Source organism: Anabrus simplex, chromosome 11, assembly GCF_040414725.1.
Source record: "Anabrus simplex isolate iqAnaSimp1 chromosome 11, ASM4041472v1, whole genome shotgun sequence".
NCBI lineage: Eukaryota > Metazoa > Arthropoda > Insecta > Orthoptera > Tettigoniidae > Anabrus > Anabrus simplex.
In genome coordinates this window covers 17,992,997-18,011,039 of record NC_090275.1, presented here as the reverse complement: position 1 = coordinate 18,011,039, position 18,043 = coordinate 17,992,997, and the positions used below count along the sequence as shown (strand labels likewise).

General features: G+C 37.8%; 1 protein-coding gene across 1 annotated transcript in view; it reads left to right on the top strand.

The window, feature by feature from the left end:
- Positions 1 to 18,043, top strand: part of norpA (no receptor potential A) — a 159,946-nt gene that overhangs the window by 6,399 nt on the left and 135,504 nt on the right. Inside the window, exon 2 of the mRNA XM_067155832.2 lies at positions 15,830 to 16,026. Coding sequence (XP_067011933.2) covers positions 15,853 to 16,026 — 174 coding nt within the window. The 5' untranslated portion in view covers positions 15,830 to 15,852. The remainder of the gene's footprint in view (positions 1 to 15,829; positions 16,027 to 18,043) is intronic.

The window sequence follows — 18,043 nt, the reverse complement described above, 5'->3', positions numbered from 1 at the left end:
TCTACGCTGTAACTTTGTGGATTAGGTACAAGTAATCAGCTGAATTTTCTTTATGATGGATCACAGAAGGTCAGCAAGCAAAAACAGATTTTTCATGTGTTAAATGAAATGAGAATTGCAAGTGTGTGTAAATTTAAAACTAGACTGCAAGGATTTCTATAATGTTGTAAAAACCAATGTAAAAGTTCTGGTTGATGCCATGTCCTCATCCCGAGGTGGTGCAGCTCTTTTCAGGCATGGAGGAGAGCTGCATATACCATTTTTACCACATATCAGCCCTTCTGCCATTCTTCCGGCTCCATGGCTAAATGGTTAGCATGCTGGCCATTAGTCCAGAGGTTCCCGGGTTCGATTCCTGCCCGGGTCAGAGATTTTAACCTTAAATGGTTAATTCCCTTGGCTCGGAGACTGGGAGTTTATGCTATCCCCGACATCCCTGCAACTCGCACACCACACAACACTTATCCTCCACCACAATAACACGCAATTACCTGCACATAGCAGATGCTGCCCACCCTCATCGGAGGGTCTGCCTTACAAGGGCTGCACCTGGCTAGAAATAGCCACACAAAATTGTAACTATATATAGGAAAATATGAACATTAATCAATCTAAGATAAAGAAATCTGCATATCTTGTATCTGTTTTTTTCTTTCTTCTTTGTGTTTAGGCTATCTACGGACCACGGTGCTTGTGTTCTAGCTGTATTTTTGTCGTCGTCTGCCCCTTTTGGCATACTGGATTGTGTTCTTCACGGCCTCTTGAGCCTTCCTGTTTATTATGTACATTTGGCACTTTTTGTATATTTTCATTAATTTGGAATAATTTAGTAATTTAATATCAAAAAGACAATTTCTTGATAAGATTGTTCACTGTTGATTTAATTTTCATACTATTTAGTAATTATCTTTCATAACACAACCAACCACTTTTTACTTCAAGTGTATTCTGGATGATTGAAATACTAAAGAATGTTGGTTTCTCTAGCAAAAAATAATTTTATATATCTGGCAACATTTGAATCACATTATGACCACCTACTAGAAGTGCCACCTGCATTGCATAGCCTGCGACTTGGAGTGGTGAAGCGGGTAGGCCTATATAATCCGACCGACAGGCTGGCTGTACACATTGCACTTCCTGCTGTCATATGTATCATCAATTCCAGCTGCTTTTCTAGTTTTCAACTTTTGTATCTTACTGTAAATGTCACTGTTATATTTAAATTTTAATTCTTCTTTAGCATAGAGGAGGTGACTAATGCTAATGTGTATAAAGGAAAGGGTGATAGACATAACTTCTTATTCTGAAATCTAATACGGTTTTACAATGAGATATATAGGCCTAACTTGTAATAAACAGGCCAGCAAGTTTGACATGCGTTGCATGTAAGCTTTGGGAAAGCATTCTTTCTGATTCTTTCTGATTATATTAGGCATGTTTGCGAAATTAATGACAGGTTCAATATAAGGAAGTTCGGGTTTAGGAAAGGTTATTCCACTTAAGCTCAACTTGTAGGATTCCAGCAAGATATAGCTCAAATATCTTGGATTCAGGAGGTCAAATGGACTGCATTGCGATTGACCAGTCTAAAGCATTTGATAGGGTGGATCATGGGAGACTACTGGCAAAAATGAGTGCAATTGGACTAGACAAAAGAGTGACTGAATGGGTTGCTATATTTCTAGAAAATAGATCTCAGAGAATTAGAGTATCTGACCCTGTAATAATTAAGAGGAGAATTCCTCAAGGCAGTATTATTGGACCTTTATGTTTTCTTATATATATATCATTTATATGTGTAAAGAAGTGGAATCAGAGATAAGGCTTTTTGCACATGATGTTATTCTATATAGAGTAATAAATAAGTTACATGATTGTGAGCAACTGCAAAATGACCTCAATAATGTTGACATGGACAGCAGGCAATGGTATGATGATAAATGGGGTTAAAAGTCAGGTTGTGAATTTCACAAATAGGAAAAGTCCTCTCAGTTTTAATTACTGCATTGATGGGGTGAGAGTTCCTTTTAGGGATCATTGTAAGTACCTAGGTGTTAATACAAGGAAAGATCTTCATTGGGGTAATCACATAAATGTGATTGTAAATAAAGGGTACAGATATCTGTATATGGTTATGAGGATATTTAGGGGTTGTAGTAAGGATGGAAGGGAGAAGGCATAAAATTCTCTGGTAAGACCCCAGCTAGAGTATGGTTCCAGTGTATGGGACCCTCACCAGGATTACTTGATTCAAGAACTGGAAAAAATCCAATGAAAAGCAGCTCGATTTGTTCTGGGAAGACTTGGGAGAAAGAAAACGAGCTGCTTGACTAAGTGACATGTTCTGAGCCATCAGTGGAGAGATGGTGTGATATGACATTAGTAGATGAATAAGTTTGAGTAGTGTCTTTAAAACTAGGAAAGATCACAATATGAAGATAAAGTTGGAATTCAATAGGAGAAATTGGGGCAAATATTCGTTTGTAGGAAGGGGGAATTAGGGATTGGAATAACTTACCAAGGGAGATGTTCATTAAATTTCCGATTTCTTTAAAATAAAGAAAAGGCTAGGAAAATAACAGAGAGGGAATCTGCCACTTGGGAGACTGCCGTAAATGCAGGTCGGGATTGATTGATTGATTGATTGAAAGGTGTTTAACAGATTTGCAAAAATGGGAGGTGATCATCGGCTTTTGAGCCAACAAGGGTAGCATTGAGGAAACATCGGCATTGTGGAATGTTCTTGTGCCTCTGTGGTAAAGGGGTATCATGAGTGGACGATTCCTGGCTGGTTATTTCCTCTAGCTCGGGAGCTGGGTGTTTGTGTGTGAGTACACTTCTTCATTTAGACACAACACATTATACTAGAAACCACCACAGGGAGATGCTATAGTAAATACATCTCTCCACATGAGGCTTGTATCAGAAAAGGCATTTGACCACAAAAATTAGCTAAATATATATACAAAATGCTGACCCTAGGTCATTGGGAACAGGTTTAGGAACTGTAGCGGAGTTGCTATAGGGTTTGAGAGATGTTAGAGTGTGGCCTGAAGAGTTCTGTAGTGTGGACATTCTATGCACATCATGTAAGTTTTGATTATGTCCAGTTTTCCATGTTTTTCAGCTTCTCCATACACTTGTTTGACCTATTTTTATTTTCTGTAACTCCCTCCTCCCCCAATTCTGTGGTGTCTGTGGGATGAGCATGTACTTGTTTGGGTTGGTTGGACAGGATAGGAGCAATGTTCCAAGGTTATTGTCAGTGTGTCACAGCCTGTGTGGGCAGCAGACTGATTTATTCTTTTATGGATGGAGATATATGTTCAGTATGTAATTATGTCATAAAGAAGTGTAGATGCTGGATGAGAATGTGGATAAACGGCATGGTAACTTAATGTATATGTTCAGTTTTTAGGGCTATAACCATAATTGTCATGAAATTGTATTTTTAAAATTCTCTTTGTGAGCTTCTGTGGATATTTTTTTCTTCTCTTTTCTTATCATTACCTGAAAGTCATACATTCTTCTTCTTCTTCTTATTCTTCTGAAACTCTGTCAGCTGTTCTATTTAAAGTTTAGTGCATTCACTTTGCCCTTGAGGTTTCGGTACACAATCCCGCTATCTCCAGTTCACTTGTAGGCGCCGTCATATACTATTATATATGTTCATTAGGGTACAAGGAAGGCATAGAGGTGTGAAAATACTAAGTTTTTGTACTATTACCTGACATGTAGAACACAGAAGAGGACAGATGGAAATACCAGCAACATTTTACTGACATAATCTCTGAATTGGAAGATTTTAGTAAAATTTTAAGAGACGCTAATTGTAATAAATTGATTATATTTTTAGGTACTGTAATAGACAAGGATGACATTTTAAGAAGATTGTGAATAGAATAGTGTAGTTTTAGTGTTCTTTTATGACATTTATGATATATTTTACTTTATTTATGACACATATTAGATATCAAGTAAGAGATGTTTAGAACTTTGGTATTTAATAATAAGTAAAGAGGTCCAAGAGATATTTGGTAGTGTGAAAAAACTGTTCAGGAAGAGGACAATAAGGTCCTCGAAAAGTGTACATTGTATTAGGTGATAACATGTAATTAATTAAATAACTATAAAGCTGATTTTTAATAATATCAAATATGTATTTGTTGGACTAGTTAAAAGCGATGTCTCAATAAACCGTTTCGACTGTAGATGGCATCTCTGCTCATCAATCCCAGTACTTCATCTGTTGATGAGTGTTGAAGCCTGCCCTCTGATGAAGCTGGGGAGCAGAAACAAGCTTTCCTGTGCATAGAAGAACTGGGGTTGATGAGTGGAGAGTCCATCTATTTGAAGACTTCATTGTATGACCGTGGAACTCCTCTTTCTATTGCTCCCTCCTGCCACGTAGGCGTGTCATTAGTTTATTCTGTTGCGTGTTCCTTTTCATATTCCTCTCTCTTTTTTCTCTCTCTCTCTCTCTCTCTCTTTCTGTGTGACTTGATATGACACTTATTTGTTCCTTTCCATTACTTACATCAGTACCAAAAAATTTACTGTGCAACTGCTGCTGTGATTTAGGGCCAGGGATAATTTGCCAAAAACAGAATCGTGGGATTGTTTAATTGAGGAAGCTCTGATAAGTGAACAGGAAGTAGTTGACAGAATATCAAACGGAAATCGAGATAAAGCAGTAATGTCTTATCAAGCCACAAGCCATAGCGTTGGCTATAATGATTAATTTCCGGTCACTGTGAGTGTACTGTTTATGTGCAATTTTGATTTTGGATTTAACTGTTTGTAAACAATGTTGTCCACCAATGAAAGTTTTGTTGTGCATCCTCAAAGCACTCCCTGTGGGTGGGGGATGCAGACGAAGAATACACCCGCGGCATCGCCTGCCTATCTTAAGAGGCGACTAAAAGGGGCGACCAAGGGATGATATTAGAACCATGAGACTACTTGTGATTATTACCATTATATACGGAACACCATGGATTGACATTACTTGCGACTAGTACTGCCATTATGCGATGAACTCCATGAAACGACTTTACTTGCGATTAGTACTACTACATGCGCCTGGTTGTGCTCCCTTTTTGGAGCAATAATCACTGTTACATAAGGAACACGAACCACTATGGTCTCCAGCTGGGTCTGCGATTAGTATCAACGGGCGACGATTACTATGGGAGTAGTACCATTATATGAAGAACACCGTGGGTCTACATTGCCTATGATTAGTTCCACTAAGTGAGGAACACTATGGCAATAACGCCGCCCGTGATTAGTCCCAGTAGGTGAGAAACACCACAGGTCTGCGTTGCTTGTGTGTAGTAACTTTATGTATGAAATACCATGGGTTTGTGTTACTTGTGAGTGATGCTATTATGTATGACATACCATGGGTCTACATTACCTGTGATTCGTACCACCATGTGAGAAACGCCATGCGTTTACGTTATGTGTGATTAGTACCACTGTATTAGGAACACCATGGATTGCTTTACTAGTGATTAGTACCATTGTGAGGGGCCAGTGACCTGGATTTTGGATCCCATTAGATAATAAGCATCATCCCAATAAGGGTTGTGAATTTGATCTGCTGATTGTTTTTGTTTCACAATCATTTTTTCACTGTCATTTTGTTTTAGATTCTAGTCAGTGGATACATTTTGAAGTTTTAATTTTCATTTTGTTGCACCTCGTGCCATTAGGGGCCGATGACCTAGCTCGTAGGTTTCTTTAAACAACAAACGTCATCATTTAGTTTATTTTCCGGGTTGAACCGTGTTGTTGTTATCTGTACATTACGTATAGTGTGATTGCTGCCTGGGAGACTGACTACCTGGGATAGAGTAGGGGTATTTCAGTCGCCTTGAAAAAGAATACTGCAATGTATTGGAAACGTTGGCAAACTGTACGTAATGTACAGATAACAACAACACGATTCAACCCGGAAAAAAAAAAAAAAAAAATTCTACACACTGTGGAAGCTTCACCTCTAAGAAACAAACATCGCCCCTTTAAACAACAAAAATCATCATTATCATCATCCTCAAAGTGGCTGCACGTGAAATATCGTTGGAGAAGTGGTGGTTTCCTGTTCTTCTTTGTATACAAAAAATGTTGGTAGATGAGACTGTTGAAGAAACAGTGTCACTGTGACATAGACTTGTGACTGCTTGTGACTCAACCACACTGAATCATCCTGGAAGTCAGCGATTAACTATCCGAACTTCCAACAAGTTGAGGGCAATTGAGGAGACAACTGCAGCCTGGGGGTCCTTCTTTTTGGGCGTCACAGTTTTATACAGGTTAAGGATGAATCTTTGAAGATCTACGCTCTCTCATCTCCGGATGCTTACCAGCTGGCTTCAAGAAGTGTTGTATCAAATTAGCCTTGAAACAGATTGAGGTCAGTAGCAGACAGGTCCAAAATCAACATGGCGAGATGAAATAACATCAGAGTTGAAGAGAAGATCAAACTGTTAAAATTCAGTTTCTGTTGTGTCCATTTTTGAGCACAGGGGATGATCTACATCAACTTTCTCAGAATGCACTGGATGTAGCCAGTTCTGTTCTGACATCATACAAAAATGTATTGATAACTAAGTGCTGCTATTTTGTAAATGTTTGTGACTCTAATAATAAAAGTCCATCATCATCTTCATCATTGGGTGGAAGATGTGTAAAGGAAGGGAAGTTAAATTACGATGAAGGATATAGCCAACATGTTTAAGTTCATAAACGTGACCTTCAACAAAGTCTTTGCATAATATAATGTTGCAGAGAAGGATGCCACAGCCTTAAAATGATACTTCGTATAAAGAAAATGTTTTATTTTATGTACATGTCGTTATGGCATATACTGTATGTAGATAATTACAATTTAGTACAAATATAAATAATTGACTGTGGTGTCCCTATGTGCATATCTGTAGGATCACGGAGGGCAGTCTAATCTTACGCTTCACTGTTTGCTTCTCTGTGCCACAGTCGCAACATGGTGACATCTTCTTTTCCATTTATGCAGGAGTTCTTCACATACTGTGTGATTTGTCCAAATCTAATTTGTGTCCAAATCTGTTGAGGTTGATTAAAGCCACCATTTCTGTGATTGACAGCATGTCAGAACACTCTATGCATGCAAACTGTTTCCATTCATTCACCCACTGTTTGCCATGACCAAAGTTGATAGCTACAAGATACCATGCAGTTACAGTTGCCTTGATTGAAGCTCAGCAATATATAGGTGTTTGATATCTGTATGAATGAGCAGTTGTTGGTTATATGGTATCTTTAACCCTGGAGAAAAAAGAAGATAACAGCATCAACAATTAAATTTTCATTTCTTGATATTTTTAAACTTCATTGAAATTGAAACTGTATTCCGGATCCAAATGGTCACCCTCATTGGAGGATGGATGGTTTATTTCTTTAATAAATCTCTCTCTCCTTATTCCTTCATTTGAGTACTGCATCTCTGGTGGAGGAATATGGCTTAGTACTTACCGGAAGTCATTGAGTTGGAGTTGACCTGATTGTTCATAGTGTTGTTAAACTGAACTTCAATTATCTTCATACAAGGACTATTTATCCAAACTGGGGTACGGTAATTAAGTAACAGAGTAAACTAAATCTGTGTCTGAACAGCAGAGGGTAGTAGTGCTGGAACAGAAAGTAGATTGGGAAGCTAACTGAACGAAGAGATGCCGAGCGAGTTGCCTGTGCACTTAGGGGCATGTAGCTCTGAGCCTGCATTCTGGAGATAGTGGGTTCATACCACACTGTCAGCAACTGTGAAGATGGTTTTCCATGGTTTCCCATTTTCATACCAGGCAAATGCTGGGGCTGTACCTTAAGGCCATGGCTGCTTCCTTCTCACTCCTAGCTCTTTCCTGCCCCATATACGCCATAAGATCTATCTGTGTCGGTGTGACGTAAAGCCAATTGATAAAATGAACAGAGAGACTTTCCAAAACCAAAATTGTACTGATCATTGTTCTCAGACTTTCCAGTTTGAGACACCACCTAGGCAGTCTTACAAGTTGGCTTTAAACCCTGTCTGTGACAGGCACTGTATCGTGGAGGAAGAAAGGAAATTGGGGTTAATGAGATAAGAAGATAGGAAACGGATATGGCCACAATTTATGTCCTGACTCAACCAGACTGGAAATAAGGCCATAACTAATGAGATTAGTGGTGTACAGTATCCACTGTGTGATATATTTAAAGATCAATTTTCTGGAAGTATATTTTAAAATATAAATGTTTGCAGTTTGTAGAGTAACTGTTGAATGGTTTTCATGTTACATCTACTGCACCAGAGTTAGAGAATTAAATATATCTGGACTTACTGTGAAGTATAACCAAAAATAATGTGTACAAGCAATGATATGTATGAAAAATATTAATATTTGTTCATTGGCTCAGATTCTGGAAGAAATTGTGTAAGCAGTTTAGCTTTTGCAAAGAACTATTTGAATTGGCAGTTTTGGATATTCATATTTTAACATCTTAGAGCCTGAACAGAAATATGAATTGCATGAAAATGAATATTTACTATGAAGGTGAATATGATGTGATGTTGCATAAGAATGTTAGAAGTTTAAATGCAAGCTTGGACAAACCAAATTGGAGCAAATTATTATGTAATCTCTCAGAATAGTATCAGAGCTTGCAAGAAATGGTCTGCATGAAGAGACCTTTTGTGTTAGCACCGGTGTATATTATTCTAAAATTTATTGGTGTATTTGAAGTGAGATCCTTGTCGGCCGATTTCTTCTGTATTTTCTAACATCGCGATAATAAGAACTTCGTAGTATATTTATCTCGTATAATTTTGTGTGATGAATAATCGGTGAGTTGAAAGTTCATTTTTGTCGGCCTATTTCATTTGTATTGTGTATCATCGCGATGACATTAAAAACATTTCTCCCGTGTTTCTAAAAACTTACGTGTCGTGCAATCAGCTGTTGTTACGGCGGCAACATCGCTTCGTGCGCCATTGCAGTGTGACCAACATTGTGCGCAGCTGTTATGTGCAACCTAACGCCGGCCTACCCAAGGATCATATACCTACTCTGCAGAGCAAAATTCAACAATTTAAAAATGAAATAATGTAGATGGAGAGAATATTTCTTACAACCTTCATTTTTGACAAATTGGAAAATAAGACATTTCATTCCAAGTGGGTGGGGTAGTCTCACAATCCCACCAATATGTCCTGTCATTTCTTAATAACTAAAAAAAAAATTAAAAAAAAAATTGGGAGAGTCATGAGTGTAAATTAAATTTTAGTCATTTTAGGACAAAGTCATGAAACCACAGGTATGTAGCTCTTCAGATAAAATTATTACAGGGAAAAAATCAGCCTGGGGTAGTCAGAATACACTACTTGGTAATGCGAGGGTTAAAGAACTGAAACATGTTTCATACATTTTTACGGTTCAAGGAATGAAGAGATATTCACAACTATTACATATTTCACACACTTCTGACTAATTTCAGAAATATTAGTTCCTTTTAAAACATTAAAGCATTGGCTTTTTTGAATTTTTTTTTTTTTAAGAAAAGTATGTATACCGTGATTATTTGTCTTATTTGGTTAGTAAATATTATTTTACTTTAGGCAAGAAATTATTCTCTTTTTCATATGGTTGTCCTGTGTTAACCCTACCATTACAGTCTGGGGAGATTTAATTTACAGATTTGCTGACCTAACTGATTGTTTTGGAGATTGTCTACTCAGCTACAAGAGAGAATAGTTCTCCTCGTCCATAATGCTCATCACGTGGTTTTAGATAAACAGACTTTTGATCAGTCTACATGAAAAAATTGTATGAGGGCAAGCTTGAGTAGCCTCTTTGAACACACAAGGTTTCATGCAGGCTGTCATTCTAGTATCATCTGTATGGATAACATAATTTTTAGTTCAAATATTTTACACAGTTTTCTTTTTTATCTCAGATTAGGCATACAAAAGTCAAATGTAGGTTCAGTTCAGTTATTGTTTGTCTGAAGGTTAGTGTCCTTATTTTTGTTGTTTGTTTGTTTAGGGGGCCAAAACAAAACATCAGATTTGTTTATATTATCTGTATCAGGAAACTGTACAGAAAAAAGCTGTGGATTGTATGTTTCATACATTTTTACGGTTCAAGGAATGAAGAGATATTCACAACTATTACATATTTCACACACTTCTGACTAATTTCAGAAATATTAGTTCCTTTTAAAAATATACAGAGAACAATGAAAAAAATGTTAATTTCCCATCTCTTATACCTGGTACACTGTTGCCTTAAGAGTTAAGGTAACAGAGATTTTTCACTAAGTTGGGTTTTTATTGCAAAGTCCATCAACATGGAACATGCTGACATGGAAATATTGACAAAGTGAAGTAAACCAATAAATCCACCTAATTGGTACAATTTTTTATTTTATTTTTGCCTTAGGTAAATTTAGATTTCAGTAGTCCATGTTTCGTTTAGTATCTAAACATCATCAGCTACAACGTTTTATAGGTGACATTATTGAAGGGTATAAAAACATATTAGTCTTAAAACATTCACACCATAAAAACTTTGACTTTAAGCCTTGAATGGGTTGAGGGGGGGAAGGTAAACAATGTCTTTGAGTAAAAGCTTGTAATAACATATCTAATATTTAAAAAAATTATAGTCCTCATGTAGCATGCGATCTCAGATCTACTGAGAAAAATAAAAAAAATTCAGTCTTCTTGTAGAGTCGTGTCTTGTTTAAAAGATTCTGAGTAATGTACATATGAAGAAAACTGGTGATGTTTGCAGTAAATATTAACACTTCATTGGATAAAAACGTATGGTTGTCTTGCATTTTACTGTGCTTATTAGGAGGTTGTTGTTTTGCAACTCGATCCTAATATTGGAAATGTTGCTCTTGCCTCACATTTCTCGGGAGTAATCTCCCAGCTGTTGCCTCGGTTCTCTGTTTGGTGTTGTACTAAAGTTACTAAACGAAACATGTACTACTGAAATGTAAATTTATGTAAGGCAAAGAATATATTGTACCGATTAGGTGGATTTATTGGTTTACTTCACTTTGTTGTATGATACATCAGTATGGACTATGAGGTTGATAGTTTGCAAATGGAAATATTGTTTGGTAATTATGGTAATGAACTAATTGGTGATGGTGGTGTTTGTTGGTGTCATTGTTAAAATGCCTGTACATAGTAGGCAAGACTATACAGTTATTAAATTAAACAAAGAACCTAGCTTGAAGAGGGACTTGGAATTTGATTTACGAGAAAAGAGATTTGGATTCGAGACTAAACAAGGACTCGCTAGATATTTTGTTCTTGTACTTGGAGTAAGATTTTGTCTTTTGGATAATGAAGACAAAGCGTCACTACTTGTACTCTGTATTTTTCTAGGATGTTGAGAAATCCCTGAAAAAGAAACTACATCTTGTGGAATATTTTTTTCAATTAATTCAATCATTTATTGACTCTCTCTGTTCAGACTGATTTGATTTGATGAGTGTCAGAGTGAATGTCAGGTACGAGTAGATGACCTACATTTTCTTCATGAAGAAGGGAATACAACTTATTTAAAGGTGGAAAAGTTACTTACTTACTGACATTGTTAAAGGTAAAATTTTATTGAGTTGTATGAAACCTATATTAAGTGAGCTGCGATGATTTAAAAAAAAAAGAAGAAAAAAAAGTATTTTACAATATGTTTTACGTCGTACTGACACAGATAGGTCTTATGGTGATGGTGGGATGTGAAAGTCCTAGGAATGGAAAGGAAGTGGCGGTGGCCTTACTTAAGGTACAGCCCCAGAATTTGCGTAGTGTAAAAATGGGAAACCCTGGAAAACCATCTTCAGGGCTGCCGACAGTGGGGTTCGAACCCACTATCTCATGGATGCAAGCTCACAGCTGCATGCCCTAACCGCATGGCCAACTCGCCCGGTAAAAGTCTTTTAAAGAGGTGCTCTCTTGAAAAGGATAGGTACTCTAAAATAATTTTAAGGACCATAGTAGTACTACTAGTGTAAAATATACAATATTTAAAGTTATAAACAGTTAAGTTACTTATTTACATATGCTTTAACACCATTGCCGCCATGTTTTGTAAGATGTGAGACAGAAGTTATTTTGGGTTTGGATACTATATGCAGAATTTTTAGGAAAGATAGATGCTGCATATTGGGAAATCAAAGAGACCTTAGAAGAAAGGAAAATCAAATGTATGAGTATTAAGAGCTCAGGTGGAAAACTACTTCTAGGGAAAGAAGACAAGGCAGAAAGATGGCAGGAATATTGTATAAAGGGAAAGAAGATGATGTAGGTTTTAGAACAAGAGGAGGCTGTTGATGCTGATGAAGTGGGGGACCCAGTCTTGAGGTCAGAATTTGACAGAGCATTGTGGGACATAAATAGAAACAAGGCATCTAGAATTGGTGACATACCCTCAGAATTACTGACTTCTTTCGGAGAAACCAGCATGGCGAAGTTACTCCATTTTGTGTGTAAGAGTTATAATACAGGAGAAGTGCCATCCGATTTTAATCAGAATGTTGTTATACCTATTCTCAAGAAAGCTCATGTCGACAAGTGTGAAAACCACTGCACTGTTGGTTTGGTATCTCATGTTTGCAAAATTTTAACACGCATTATTTACAGAAGAATAGAAAGAAAATTTGAAGGTGTATTGGGAGAAGATCCGTTCGGCATCAGAAGAAATATAGGAACATGTGAATCAGTCCTGACTTCACGTCTGATATTAGAGGATCGGATTAAGACAAGCTCACATACATGGCATTCGTAGATATAGAAAAGGCATTTGCTAATACTGATTGGCCAAGCTATTTGAGATTCTTAAGGTGATGGGATCAGATACTAAGAAAGTATAGGATTATGTACAGTCTGTACAAAAATCACTCTGCAGTGATAAGATCACGGGCTATGAAAAAGGAGCAGCAATCTTGAAATGAGTACAAGGCTGCAATTTATCCCCTCTCCTCTTCACTGTTTATATAGAACAGGCAATAAAAGACATCACCAGTCTAGAAAGTCAAGAATAACAGCCGTGCTGACCACACAACACCTTGTAATCTGCAGGCCTTCGGGCTGAGCAGTGGTCGCTTGATAGGCCAAGGCCCTTCAGGGCTGTAGTGCCATGGGGTTAGGTCAGTAAAGGACATCAAGGAGGAATTTGGAAAGGTAATCGCAATCTGAGGAGAGGAAATCAAAACTCTTGAGATTTGTGGGTGATATTTTATCTGAGTCTGCAGAAGATCTTGAGAAGTTGTTGAATTGTATGGACACAATTTGGAGAAGGAATACAAGATGTAAATGAATGAATGAATAAATAAATAAATAAATAAATGAATAAATAAATAAAAAATAAATAAATACAAAACAAAGGAAATGGAGTGCATTCAAATGAAGTGAGGTGATTCAGGAAATATTAAATTAGGAACCGATGTAAAAAGCTGGATATTGTTACTTGGGTAGTAGAATAATCTCCGATGACAGAAGTAATGAGGACATAAAATGCTCTCTTTGAGTCCAACCCTTCGCAAGGGTGTAGTGGCATCACGCGACAATCCTTTGGTGATCTGCCTCCACGAGTCTCTACTTTGGGCATAGTGACTTGCTTGCTGTAAGCTCATCCTGGTCAAGCTCTTGATCTGGTCCATCCATCATAACAGTGCATGTCCTCTAGGTCTTCGGCCATCAACTTTTCCCTCTATGATAAGTATTTCCATTGCCTCCTGTCTTCTGGCAAAATGACCAAAATATCCAAGTTGTTTTTGGTTGATGAGGGTCAACAGTCTCGGTTCTGATGCAGAGCTGTTGCAGGATCGATTCATTAGTACAGTGTGCTGTCCATGGTATTCGCAGTAATCTCCTATAGCACCACATTTCTAGAGCATCAATCCTGCAGCGATCCGCCATCTTTATTGCCAAAGTTTCTGCTGCATAGGTCGTGATAGGGAATATCGGAGTTCGAATGAGGGTGAGCTTTGTCTTGGAAGTGATGGAGGTGTCCTTCCAGATGCCGGTAAGTTTTGCTGTTGAATTTCCCGCGATCGCAATGCGCTTACGGATCTCAGGTTCACCGTCTCCGGTATTTGTGACAATAAATCCCAGATACTTGAAGCTACTGACAACCTCATAATCAGTAATTCTCGTTATGGCAGGTCTGTTGTTATTAAAATGATCTACAGTCATCACTTTGGTCTTTTTATTGTTGATTTCAAGACCATATTCTTCGCTTCGCTCGTCTAACCTCCTCATGATGGTTTCTAGTTCATGATCATCTGTTGCAATTATCACAGGATCATCCCGCATATCTGAGATTGTTCATTTTCCTGCCACCAACTGTGATGCCATCACTCCAATCCTTGAGAATCTCCCTCATAATGTACTCACTGTATACATTAAATAGGAGGGGAGAGAGAATGCAACCTTGTCGCACTCCAGCAGTAGTAGAAAAGATGTGTGAGAAGTTGCTATTAACTCTCACCGTCACAGTGTTTGAAGAATACATTGTTGAATCAGATAAACTAAATGACTCGGCATCCACATCTCAATGAGTATAGCCCAGAGCTTTGACCATTTTACCTTGTCGAAGGCTTTCTTGTAGTCCACGAAGCACAGGAACATCTTGATATTGTACTCCCTTGTCTTCTGTATGAGCTGTCGGATGCTTAGGATCTGCTAATGAGTTCCTTTGCCTGGAATAAACCCGGTTTGTTCCTCTGATATTTGTGGAAATGCAGACTAGCACAAACAAAGAAAAGAAATAGGCTTACTTGTAACATTGATAAAGGAATTAGAAAGATGTTTTTGAAGACTTTAGTCTGGAGCATGGCATTGTATGGAAGTGCAAAAAGAACAATAACTAAATCGGAAAGAAAGAGAATGGTAGCATTTGAAATGTGGTGTTACAAAAGAATGCAAAAGGTAAGATGGGTAAATTGAAACACAAAATGAAGAGGTACTGAATCAAATTGGTGAGGGGAGAATGATTTGGCAAAATTTGACCAGAAGAGACAGAATGTTAGGGCACACCTTAAGACACCCAGGACATGTTCAGTTGGTTTTTGAGGGAAGTGTAGGTGATAAAAATATTAGGGGTAGACCAGGGCATGAATATGACAAAGATTTTAGATTAGATGTAAGATGTAGTAGTTACGTACAAATGAAGTTTTGCATAGGATAGGGTGGCATGGAGAGCTGCATCTAATCAGTCTATGGTCTGATGATCCAAACATCATACTACAGTAAATTTAACCTGGAAAGAGCAACGACCAAGAAAATGGCTGGTTGTTGGCTTGGAAAGGGAGGTGGTCCTTGAATAGAGTTACAAAATACCTTCCTTTATGTGGTTTTAAATCGGTTCTTGGAAAAATTGGTTACTAATTGGAGCACACTCAATCATTCTGAATAATGAGAGAGTATTTTAAAGACTTTTAATTACTTACATTTATTCATGCATTTTAAACATTTTTACGACATTTTAATATGTACTCAATACTATAGCATGCCAATTTAAAGGCTAACATTTTTTGTGAACATTTCTAGAATAATTGTATTTTTCTAGCTTAAAATGACCCAATATGAGTTGAAACATGTCCTTGTTTATATAATGACTGTTTAATATCAATGGTCTAATGAATATTGAATGGCTGGAGTCGGAAGTTTATATTCTATTAATGAATAAAGTTATTTATACTAATTGGAGGGGTCATTGGAACAGTTTTCGCTGTATTATGTCTGGTTGGAAATGTATTTATACCATCTGCAGTTACTCTGTTCCCATTCCAGGGTCCCATGCATAACCTTACAGAATGACGAAGCGTTTCGAGTTCAACTGGCGCGTCCCTGTGCCTGAGGCCTTGGTGCAGGGATGTGTATTTGACCGGTGGAATGAAGACAAGGACACCACCAACACCTTCGAGCAGAACTGCCTCTTCAAGGTAGACGAGTACGGTTTCTTCATTTACTGGAAAAGTGAAAACAATGTAAGTTAACATTGGTATGTTGGATTTAGATTTAATTTTGACTTATAAAAAAATTGAAGTTTTGTTGTAAGTATTTTTTTGGAAGAAAGTAATCTCTATTTCTATTCTCAATCTAGCTCTGCTTAAGCTGTTGTAAGCCCTTTGCTTTGTGACATCACCCATCTGTTCTATTGAACTCCATAGCTTTCAGAGTCTTGTATCTGGATGACCAATGCATTAAAGTTATACTCATGATCCTAAAATATTAGAGATGTAACTAACCTATGGATTTAAAATGAATGTTGAACATTAATGTGCAGCTATATTAACTACGTAGTTTTCCTTCAATGGTGAAGAGAATCACAATATAAGAAATCCAATGGCATAATGAACAAGGTAGTGCCCTACCCTAGGCACTCCAGTATATAACACACAACTTCGCGTAGAAATATATATGAATTGTACCTTAAAATCCTTCTAGAAGGGAGATGTGTTCATTACGAATGCCAGGGACCCATCAACCCGCCCAAAAATGTATGTTTACTTTTATAACACAACGGAAGTTTTCACGCGCCATCGACCATTAGCCGGCCAGCTATGAGCACGGCCATTGGCCGACATGACATCATTCCCATAATACGTAACTCGCTGGTTCCATTACCAACCTGCGCAGAATAAAAACGCAACACACCAAGAAAAATATGTAATTTAGTAGCTGTAACCTATCTTTCCAAATCCAAGGCCAAGCTCTGTCATGAGAACAGTGGCCCCCCTTTGGGGGCCACACTCCCTTCAAGAGGCTCTTAACTATCGCCGCGGCGCATATTGCCCACACGGCAAGAAAATAAGTAATTTAGTGGTTGTAACAAATTTCGCAACAGTCCGCTGGACATTTCCTTAACAGTTGGCAACATTTCGCAGATCCCTGGCAGATCGTAAAGGACGCTTCTATCAGGAATCCCGTGAACTAAAAATAAAAGAGCATCACCGGCCGCGGAGCTTCCATGCACACATTCTCTTTGCCGTGTACAGCAAGCGGAAGGAGTGGAGTGCCTACAACAGGGCTATGCCGAACAATAGTATTTTACAGTATTTATATTCTAACATATGTTATTCATACTGGGCTGAGTAGCTCAGACAATCATTCAGCCTAAATTGTGCCATATCAGAATGCCTGAAAACAGTAGCCAAGGTCTAGCAATGACTGATTCATTCATTTATTTATTTAATTTAATTAATTAATTTATTTATTTATTCATAGTTTGGAGCTTATGTATAATTACATTTTGTCTGTATGGACAATATGGTGTGAATCAAGACTATTTTCAGCTACACACAGGGGAAATTAGAAAAGGGATTCCTGGAAGCAAGAAAGATATATCTGCAAACATCTTGCCAGATTTTCCAATGTTGCAGAGGTCATGTGAATAACATTAATTTACCGGTTAGGTGCCTGCGGAGACCGATTATTTCAGTCACCTTATCAAAGGATACGGCAATGTATTGAAAACATCAGCAAACTGTATGGAAGATATTGAAAACAACAATACAGTTAAACCCGGAAGAACAACTAAATAACTCAAAAGACCGTGGAAGCTTCACATCTAATGTGGTTCATATTTATCATAGGGTACTTCTGTAACATAAAATGGTTAGTGCTTTTAACTGCCGTCTTTGGAGGCCTGGTACTGCCAGATATTTAAGAATGATACGTGGTAAAGTGGTACTTGCAGGTCTCCTCCATTCAGAGGGAGGGGCTGAAAAGAACTGCACCACCTAGGGATAAGGACTCATGGGAGTATCGAGATCACAAGTTCACACAATCATATCTCCATATCTAGGTCACCGCTTCAGCAGGCTCTCGATGGATTGAAGTTACTTGGCTGTTTAATGCTTTAGTTGGGCAGTCTACATCACTGTGATGGGTTGATTTCTGGGCAGCTCTGTTGAATACCAGAAAGTGCCCCTGCTGAGCTTTCCTTGCTTCACTGATACTAAAGGGGTATTCTTCAAAGTGGTGTTATGTGTGACAGGGTGG